General features: G+C 41.2%; 1 protein-coding gene across 1 annotated transcript; it reads right to left on the bottom strand.

The window, feature by feature from the left end:
- Positions 1 to 153: 153 nt before the first annotated feature.
- LOC110537786 (transcription factor SOX-30) lies at positions 154 to 9,293 on the bottom strand. The gene is made up of 5 exons (XM_021624173.3): positions 8,493 to 9,293; positions 8,128 to 8,367; positions 7,771 to 7,953; positions 969 to 1,392; positions 154 to 817 (listed from the first exon to the last, which is right to left on the bottom strand). Exons 1-5 carry the CDS (start codon positions 9,211 to 9,213, stop codon positions 466 to 468), a joined length of 1,920 nt encoding a protein of 639 aa, XP_021479848.2. The 5' UTR covers positions 9,214 to 9,293; the 3' UTR covers positions 154 to 465.
- Positions 9,294 to 10,937: the final 1,644 nt, after the last annotated feature.

The following is a 10,937-nucleotide window of genomic DNA, read 5'->3' on the forward strand; positions in this document are numbered from 1 at the left end:
TAACCTAATTTACATTTGAGAAAAACACGTTGCATGCAATATGTATAAACAGTATATGTATTCATGCAATATATTATCAATATTGTGGGTAAAGTATTTGCTATAGTTGTGTAAAAAGTATAACTCATGATTAAATTACCACTCTGCAATGTATTATTGGTGCACTGTAATTTATTGGATTTCTATACAAATATCAGCTGGTGTCTGTCTGCATAAAATCAGCAAAACACCCCTTTCTCCTTACAAACCAGGTATTTGTAGAACAAAAAGGCATAAATAGAACCCCTATCAAACACTTTAAAATACTTGACATTTAATTTTGTGCAGAGCAGTGGTCGATCGCATAAAACAGTATTAAATCGTTAAAAATACATTTCAGAATAACAGTAACAATTCATGTGTTTTTGTATGTACAACAAATAGTCTATCAGGGATTTTGCTAAAGGATGTCTCTTAGGTTTGATCCTAGAGAACTCTCATCACGCGCACTTCTTCTGCGTCCTCCTCATTGGGGACTTGGACCTCCTGGACACTGGCAGAGTTGGTGAAGACGTTCTCCAGGGCACGTACGTCCAGAAGTGGGACCGAACCTAGGAGCTCAGAGGCAGTGGGGGCCTGCCCTTGACATCTCTGCCCGCCCTCTCCACTCTGCCGAAACGGGTAGTCTCTGTTGAGAAGGGAAAATGTGGACTCATGCTGATCGTAGTTGTCATCATAGGGGTAGCCCGGAGTAGCCATGGGAGTAGCCATGGGGTTTGAGAAATCCTGGGGTTGGAGAACTGGGTAGGAGTATGGGCTGTGTAGGTAAGGGTATGATCTGAAAAAAAATACAACAATCCCAGGATGATGGCATTTCAAATGACCATAATTACATTTTCACCACTAACCTTCACAAGTATAAAACATCAAACAGCATACCTAAGTAGAACTTAAATGGTATTCAAGATGAAACAGCATTCATTGCTCACCCTGGAGGATAAAAATTGGGTCCAGGCATGAAGTAGGGCGGAGCAAAGGGGAAGCGAGGGGTGGGGAAGAGGCCCACTGGATGTGGCATGGGAGATGGAGGATACATGTGAGTGTGAGCCATGTTAGGGAGTGGCATTTGGAGACCTCTGGAGCTGGATGCCATGCTTGTTGAGGGCATCTCATTGGCAGAATTGTAGTAGGCCTGTTGCCTGCTGATTTTTCTGGGTTTGGGAGCTTCTTCAGGATTGCTGGCAGAGTGACTGGCTTCATGCTTGCGTTCTGCAGGCTTACCACCAGAGGTTGTGGCTGTTGGGTGGGGATGTGGGCAGGCAGTAGTCTGGAAGAATATGGAGACTGGGCTGGTAGTCTGAGAGGCATTTGGAGCTGCCGTTATAGCCACCTGGAGACCATGGTCATTAGAGCCTAGGGAAGACAAAACCATAATATTTACAGTATTGAGCTTCATACTACGATGTATTATTCTTACTGTTACAGCAACCGGATCATTCCACGAAAAGTGTGACTTTTGCATCCCTTTGATATTTTATGTAGAAACTGTACACCAATATTACATTTTAGAAGCATGTTATAATAAATGAACTGCCTTTAATATAGACAAGGAAAATTCAATAAATCAAATTTTTAATATCAACAAAGACTTGCTTAAGTGCGAAAATTCAGTATTTTGACATGTCCCTCCATGCATCTTCTGTGACTTCTAGGAAGATTAACCCATTTAAACTGTCTACGTTTTTAACATCATTGTAAAGCCGTAGTTATTTTGTTGCTTTGACAAAGTAATTTCTGAAAATTATTATTTAATGTGATTAGTGAATAATTTACATATGTCCCTTATTTTAAGGTCAAACCTGTTACGTGAACTGAACTCTCATTTTAATATGGTGAAACTATTCCTTTAAACAAAACAACAAAAAAAATTAAAAAGAAACATTGAACATCTAATAGTGAAATCATAGTGTAAAGGCAGGTGAGCGCGTTCTACACTTTTTGGCAATTTTCTGGTGTTGTGGTAAAAAAACTGAGCAGGTCAAGCACACAGTATATTGTCCCACCCCACACACACGAGGAGACCTTACCTGGCTTAACTTGTCTGTCCAGAGATGAAATCGCTCTCATCGTCACTCAACACTTAGGTTTACCTCCACTGCACTCACATCCTACCATACCCTTGTCTGTACATTATGCCTTGAATATATTCTACCACGGCCAGAAATCTGTTACTTTTATTCTCTGTCTCCAACGCACTTGACGGCCAGTTCTTATAGCCTTTAGCCATGCCCTTATCCTACTCCTCCTCTGTTCCTCTGGTGATGTAGAGGTTAACCCAGGCCCTGTAGCCCCTAGTTCCACTCCTATTCCCCAGATGCTATCATTGGTTTCATGCATGTTAACATCAGAAGCCTCCTCCCAAAGTTTGTTTTATTCACTGTTTTAGCACACTCCGCCAACCTTGATGTCCGAGCCGTGTCTGAATCCTGGCTTAGGAAGGCCACCAAAAATTCTGAAATTTCCATCCCCAACTACAACATTTCCCACCAAGATAGAACTGCCAAAGGGTGTGGAGTTGCAATCTACTGCTGAGACAGCCTGCAGAGTTCTGTCATGCTATCCCGGTCTGTACCCAAAAGGTTTGAGTTTCTACTTTCAAAAAATCCACCTTTCCAGAAATAATTATCTCACTGTTGCTGCTTGTTATAGACCCCCCTCAGCCCCCAGCTGTGCCCTGGACACCATATGTTAATTAATTGCCCCCCATTTATCTTCAGAGATTGTACTGTTATGTAACCTAAACTGGGATATGCTTAACACCCTGGCCATCCTACAATCTAAACTAGATGCCCTCAATCTCACACAAATTATCATGGAACCCACCAGGTACAACCCTAAATCCATAAACACGGGCACCCTCATAGATATCATCTTGACCAACCTGCCCTCTAAATACACCTCCGCTGTCTTCAACCAGGGTCTCAGCAATCACTGCCTCATTACCGCGGTCAACAACCACCCCTCATCACTGTCAAACGCTCCCTAAAAAATGTCAGTGAGCAGGCCTTTCTAAATCGACCTGGTCTGGATATCCTGGAAGGGTACTGACCTCATTCCGTCAGTAGAGAATGCCTGGTTATTCTTTAAAAATGCTTTCCTCACCATCTTAAATTAGCATGCCCCATTCAAAGAATGTATAACTAAGAACAGATATAGCCCTTGGTTCACTCTAAACCTGACTGCCCTTGACCAGCACAAAAACATCCTGTGGCGTACTGCATTAGCATCGAATAGCCCCAGCGATATGCAACTTCTTTTAAAAAATGTATTTTATTTTACACCCCTTTCTCTCCAATTTCATGGTATTCAATTGTTAGTAGTTACCATTTTGCTACGCTACAACTCCCGTACGGGCTCGGGAGAGATGAAGGTCGAAAGCCTCCGAAACACAACCCAACCAAGCCGCACTGCTTCTTAAATACAGCGCGCATCCAACCCGGAAGCCAGCCGCAACAATGTGTCGGAGGAAACACCGTACACCTGGCGACCTGGTTAGTGCGCCACAGGAGTCGCTAGTGCGCGATGAGACAAGGATATCCCTACCGGCCAAACCCTCCCTAACCCGGACAGCGCTAGGCCAATTGTGCGTCGCCCCACAGACCTCCCGGATGCGGCCAGCTGCGACAGAGCCTGGGTGCAAACTCAGAGTCTCTGGTGGCACAGCTAGCACTGCAATGCAGTGCCCTAGACCACTGCGCCACCAGGGAGGCCGATATGCAACTTTTCAGGGAAGATAGAAACCAATATACACAGGCAGTTTGAAAAAGCTAGCCTTTGCTTTCCTATCAGAAATTTGCATCCTGTAGCACAAACTCCAACAAGTTCTGGTACACTGTAAAGGCCATTGGAGAATAAGAGCACCTCCTCCCAGCTGCCCACTGCACTGAGGCTAGGAAACACTCACCACCGATAAATCTACGATAATCGATCATTTCAATAAGCATTTTTCTACGGCTGGCCATGCCTTCCACCTGGCTACCCCGGTCAACAGCTCTGCAAACCCCACAGCAACTTACCCAAGCCTTGCCCAAATCTCCTTCACCCAAATCCAGATAGCTGATGTTCTGAAAAATCTGAAAAATCTGGACCCATACAAATCAACTGGGCTAGACAATCTGGACCCTCTTTCTAAAATTATCTGTCGAAATTGTTGCAACCCCTATTACTAGCTTGTTCAACCTCTTTCGTATCATCTGAGATCCCTAAAGATTGGAAAGGTGACGCATTCATTCCACTCTTCAAAGGGGGTGACACTCTAGACCCTAACTGGTACAGACCTATATCTATCCTACCCTGCCTTTCTAAAGTCTTCGAAAGTCATGTTAATAACAAACAGATCACTGACCATTTCGAATCCCACCGTATCCTAGTGGTATGCAGGGTAGCCAAGTAGTTAGAGCGTTGGACTAGTAACTGGAAGGTTGCAAGGTACAAATCTGTCGTTCTGCCCCTGAACAGGCAGCTAACCCACTGTTCCTATGCTGTCATTGAAAATAAGATTTTGTTCTTAACTGACTTGCCTGGTTAAATAAAAGGTAAAATATATGTATATATATATATATTTTAAAATGCAATCTGGTATCCGAGCTGGTCATGGGTGCACCTCAGCCACGCTCAAGGTCCTAAACGATATCATAACTAGAGGTCGACCGATTATGATTTTTCAACGCCGATACCGATAATTGGAGGACCAAAAAAGCAGATACAGATTAATCGGCCGATTTGTATTTATTTGTAATAATGACAATTACAACAATACTGAATGAACACTTATTTTATCTTAATATAATACATCAATAAAATCAATTTAGCCTCAAATAAATAAATGTTCAATTTGGTTTAAATAATGTAAAAACAAACAAAGTGTTGGAGAAGAAAGTAAAAGTGCAATATGTGCCATGCTAAAAAGCTAACGTTTAAATTCCTTGCTTAGAACATATGAAAGCTGGAGGTTCCTTTTAACATCAGTCTTCAATATTCCCAGGTAAGAAGTTTTAGGTTGTAGTTACTATAGGAATTATCTGACTATTTCTCTCTATACCATTTGTATTTCATTAACCTTTGACTATTGGATGTTCTTATAGGCACTTTAGTATTGCCAGTGTAACAGTATAGCTTCCGTCACTCTCCTCGCTCCTACCTGGGCTCGAACCAGGAACACATCGCCAACAGTCACCCTCAAAGCAGCGTTACCCATCGCTCCACAAAAGCCATGGCCCTTGCAGAGCAAGGGGAACAACCACTCCAAGTCTCAGAGCGAGTGACGTTTGAAACGCTATTAGCGCACAAGAAATAAAAAATAATTACATGCCATTTTGCAAACACTTTTATCCAAAGCGACTTACAGTCATTCGTGCATACAATTTACAAATGGGTGGCCCCAGCAGGACTCAAACCCACAACTCTTGGCTTTGCAAGAGCAATCCTCTACCGACTAAGAGGACCACTTTTTATGTAGCTGAACATGTGTTCTTTATGACAATGTTAATTAGGTGATATCAAAATAGAAGTATGTTTTCGTAGTCTATGTTAGTTGTATGGAGAAACTTGTGCACTTAATGAGTGTGTGTGTGGTGAGGGATAGCCAGCAGGGTGGGAAAATTAACACCATTTGGGAGAATTGTTTTTATTTAGCCAAAGACCCCATGTAAAAGAATACACATACAGTACCAGTCAAAAGTTTGGACACGCCTACTCATTCAAGAGTTTTTCTTAATTTTTACTATTTTCTACATTGTAGAATAATAGTGAAGACAAACTATGAAAAAACACATTATGGAATCAGGTCGTAACCAAAAGTGTTAAAACAAATCAAAACATTTTATATTTGAGATTCTTCAAAGTAGCCAACCTTTGCACACTCTTGGCATTCTCAACCAGCTTCAACTGGAATGCTTTTTCCAAATGTCTTGAAGGAGTTCCCACATATGCAGAGCATTTGTTGGCTGCTTTCCCTTTCCCACTCTGCGGTCCAACTCATCCCAAACCATCTCAATTGAAGTCGGGCGATTGTGGAAGACAGGTCATCTGATGCAGCACGCCATCACGCTCCTTCTTTGTCAAATAGCACTTACACAGCCTTGAGGTGTGTTGGGTCATTGTCCTAAATAAATGATTGTCCCATTAAGCGCAAACCAGATGGGATGGCGTATCACTGAATAATGCTGTGGTAGCCATGCTGGTTAAGTGGACCTTGAATTCTAAATAAATCACAGATGGTGTCACCAGCAAAACACCCCCACACCTCCTCATTCATGCTTCACGGTGGGAACCACACATGTGGAGATCATCCGTTCACCTACTCTGCATCTCACATAGACACTGCGGTTGGAACCAAAAATCTCAAATTTTGAATCATCAGACCAAAGGACAGATTTTCACCGGTCTAATGTCCATTGCTCGTGTTTCTTGGCCCAAGCAAGTCTCTTCTTATATGTGTCTTTTAGCAGTGGTTTCTTTGCGGCAATTCATACAGTCTCCTCTGAACAGCTGATGTTGAGATGTGTCTATTACTTGAACTCGGTGGACAATTTATTTGGGCTGCAATTGGTAAATCTAATGAACTTATCCTCTGCAGCAGAGGTAACTCTGGGTCTTCCTTTCCTGTGGCGGTCCTCACGAGAGCCAGTTTTATCGTAGTGCTTGATTTTTGCGACTGCACTTGAAGAACCTTTCAAAGTTCTTGAAATTTTCCGGATTGACTGACCTTCATGTCTTAAAGTAATGATTGACTGTCATTTCTCTTTGCTTATTTGAGCTGTTCTTGCCATAATATGGACTTGGTCTTTTACCAAATACGGCTATCTTTTGTATACCACCCCTACCTTGGCACAACACAACTGAACGGCTAAAACGCATTAAGGAAAGAAATTCCACAAATTACACTTTTTTTTTTAGCAAGGCGCATCTGTTAATTGGAAGGCATTCTAGGTGACTGCCTCATGAAGCTGGTTGAGAGAATGCCAAGAGTGTGCAAAGCTGTCATTAAGGTAAAGGGTGGCTACTTTGAAGAATCTACAATCAAAAATATATTTTGATTTGTTTAACACTTTTTTGGTTACTACATTATTCCATAGTTTTGATGTCTTCACTATTATTCTACAATGTAGAAAATAATAGAAAAAAAAACTTGAATGAGTAGGTGTCCAAACTTTTGACACGTACTAATTCACCCAACTTATTGTGGGAAGCTTGTGGAAGGCTACCCGACCCAAGTTACACAATTTAAAGGCAATGCTGCCAAATACTAATTGAGTGTAGATGTAAACTTCTGACCCACTAGGAATGTGATGAAAGAAATAAAAGCTGAAATAAGTCATTCTCTCTACTGCCATTCTGACATTTCGCATTCTTAAAATAATGTGGTGATCCTAACTGACCTAAGACAGGGAATTCAGTTTTACTAGGATTAAATGTCAGGAATTGTGAAAAACTGAGTTTAAATGCATTTGGCTAAGGTGTATGTAAACTTCCGACTTCAACTGTATATACTTTTGTACCCGTTTCCTCCAGCATCTTCACAAGGTCCTTTGCTGTTGTTCTGGATTCGTGGAGTGGTTGAAAAACAAGTTAATGACACCAACCAACAAAGTGTATGTAAACTTCCGACTTTTACTGTGATTTATCTTCATTATTTATATCCAGAAAAAAAATGTGGCTGGTAAAAAAATGTGAGTGGCTGGTAAAACTTGGGCATCCACCAGCCACCCTGATAGTGAGCTATTGCTTTACCTGTGGTCTGTGTGTATGGAACACAGGAGCTGGTGTTAGTATTGGCCATAGTCATCATGGTCATGGGATAAGACTCAGCCGCAGGTCCACTTGTCCCTGCAGAGCAGCAGGATGGTTCAGGAGCAAAGGACATCACAGAAGGGTAGCACTTTCTTTTTCCAGGTCTGGGCTGATAGATCCAACCTGTGATGATTATGGGTGAAGATTGTGAACAAACACTTGAAAAGCAAGTAAAGGTCATAAGTGTCAGAGCTATGAGTTTTGAAATACGATAAATATATGAGCCGATAATTATACTGTACATGTTTAAATGGACTTAAATGGTGTGAGTGAGTAGACAGCCTGCTCTTTGCTTACCTGGGAACTCCTGTCTGTGCTTGTCTTTGAGTTTACGTGCTTCAACATAGTAGGGCCTCTTCTCTTCCTCAGTAAGCATGCTCCACTCTATTCCTAGCTGCACACTGATGTCTGCATTATTGGCTGTTGGGTTGGCCTTGGACAGGGCAGGCCTGTGGATTCTCGCCCAGACCATGAACGCATTCATAGGCCTCTTGATGTAGCCATTCCTGTCTATGCTCTGTGGTACTTCAAGATTTTCTAGAAGGAAATGTTTCACATAAAGTTTTGGACTGTGCATGAAATCAATACGTGACAATGATGTGTTGAAAAGTATTAAAAACATTCAATCCGTATGTAAAAAGTAGATAAGCTCTTAGTCATACCTGCTTCTGATGGTGGCATGGTGAGATTCATCCCTCTAGTCTTCACCTTTACTGGGGGTGGCGGAACATTCACATGAACAAGTGGTGGGTATGGAACTTTGCTGAGCGTTATGGCTTTACCATCCAATACTGTGAAGGTCATCCCATTTTCGTGGACAACATGGATCGGTTTGGAGAAGTCTATAGTGGGAGCCACAGGTGGACATCCTTGATGATGCGTTGTGGCAGGTTCTTGGTCAACTTTGACCTTGGCCTGACCTGGAGCAGTTGTGATGATCTCCTCCTTGATGACCAGCACTTGAGATGTCGTGGGATAATCAAATGTGGCTTTACTCTGTTTACTGGCTAATGATGATGCACTCTCCTTTTCAAATGTAACTGTTTGACCTTGTATGGCTCCCTTGAGGTGTGATGAACTTGTGAGCATTAGCTCTCCATCACCACCCCATTTATTATCAGCTTTAAAAATAACTTGAGGCCTAACCTGAACATCTCCACTAACACTATTTCCAGAACGTCCACTGCCTTTAGGCCTACCCACTGGTCTTTTCTGTTCTCCATCACCTCGATGCCTCTCTGTTGAAGATGCAGGTTCCTCGCTTTCACTTGCATTTTTCTTACTAGCTGGTGGCCCACTGTCATCTTCGTTTTGACTTGGTTCACTTTTCTTGAATGTCATTTGCGCTCTTCGCTTGGGATGCCTGTCCATTGTGGCAAACATTAGCAGGCTAAACTTAAGAGAAACACTTATCGTGCCCGACCACAACCAACGAAACACCCCAGAGTCCTGTCCGTTGTTACGAGAAAGAAACGGTCATGGAATGTTTGAGAACGATTTAAATTGTTGCGCGAGCAGCTTTGTTGCGAACCACAATTATCACGTGAGACCTGTCGTAATTGAAGTTCGTATGGCAAGGAAAGGAACGCCACTATGTAACTTGTCACAACGATACACCCTCAAAGGACAATGGACAACGTGTCAACAATGCAAGCAAAACAAGTGTAGTTTCCCATTATCACAAGCATTTTCATGAATCCAGTCATAAATATCAGTTAGGCCTACCAGCCACTGTACTCAAATTAACCACTAGATGGCGACATTATACTAATAATACATTTAGCGAGATGGAAGTCTTTTATCGCTTTAATCTGCTTGACAAATACATTTCATGCGGTCAACATGAATTATCATGCTCCTGAACTGTAAATAGCGTCCGGGTGCCATTTTTTTTTTTACATTTCTGATTGTGATTACATTTTAATGTGCACATTATCCCTAAACACACGAGCTACATAACTCTATGTCACAGAATTCAAAAGACTACCCCCTCCCTTAAACGTACCTTAATTGATAGGACAGACAACAAACACCCTTATGCACTCAAAAGCATTCTCAATTCATAGGGTATAGGCACTTAAACCTTCATTATGTTGGAATAGTGAAAAGACAAATTGGCTGAGGTGAACATCGGTATATAGTAAGTGGCTATTAAAACTTATTGAATGATAATGCAAAATGTAGATTTCTACCTAAATAGACATACCAAAAAGTAAATATTTTTCATGAGATGCCCATAAAAAATAACTAGAACTGTTGCATAGTTCTAGAAAGATCTGGAACTCACCTTTCTGGTAAAAAAAAAAAAAAAAAAAAAAAACAGTTATACATTGCTGAGGTGTACTCACTTGTGAGGACACAAGCTCAAGTACAGTACACATATTATGAAAATATGAAAGTATAAAAAGTCATTGATATTTTTTTTTCCTATTCAACAAACGTGGGGGAATAGGGCTTGAAATTATTGAAATGCTTTCTAAATATAGCAACAATCAAATTGGAAACATCTTACCATAAGATTTCACCTTTCTTATAACTGTAAAATAAATATGATCATATTTAGTGACAGTACATATTTGTCCCCCTTTCATATAAATGACGACAGAGCATTTTCTGCCAAACCTCCTCTGAGTGATGCAGACACCATTAAAATTGCTGCAGACTCGTTACAACTTCAGCTTTACGCAGGAAATGGAAGTGCTCGTGTTGTTTTTTGTTAAAACATTGTACCATGCCTATCTATGGGTAACAGAGTTGACCTGTTCAGTTTTCCACCACAAAACACCAGAAAATTGCCAAAAAGGGTCGAACCAGCTCACCTTTTAACAATATAATTTCACTATTAGATGTTCAATATTTCTTTAGAAAAAAATATTTCAAAAGGAACGTTTTCACCGTACTAAAATGAGAGTTCAGTTCACATAACAGGGTTGACCTTAAAATGAGGGACAGACGTAAATGAATCACTAATCACATGAAATAAGAAATGACTTTGTCGAAGCAACAACATAAATAGGGCTTTACATTTATGGTGAGAACTTGGATACATTTTACATTTAAGTCACAGAGGGCGCAAGGAGGGACTTGTCAAAATGCTGAGTTTTGGC

The sequence above is a fragment of the Oncorhynchus mykiss genome, chromosome 12 (genome assembly GCF_057628025.1).
Source record: "Oncorhynchus mykiss isolate SJ-2025 chromosome 12, ASM5762802v1, whole genome shotgun sequence".
NCBI classification, from domain to species: domain Eukaryota; kingdom Metazoa; phylum Chordata; class Actinopteri; order Salmoniformes; family Salmonidae; genus Oncorhynchus; species Oncorhynchus mykiss.

Bases quoted from the DNA above. Each gene is read 5' to 3' on its own strand.
- LOC110537786 (XM_021624173.3), bottom strand. From the start codon at position 9,213: ATGTTTGCCACAATGGACAGGCATCCCAAGCGAAGAGCGCAAATGACA. The intron at 8,368-8,492 runs GTATGACTAAGA...ATTTCCTTCTAG, and splicing joins CATGCCACCATCAGAAGCAG to AAAATCTTGAAGTACCACAG. The intron at 1,393-7,770 runs GTAAAGCAATAG...TGTCTTCCCTAG, and splicing joins TCCATACACACAGACCACAG to GCTCTAATGACCATGGTCTC.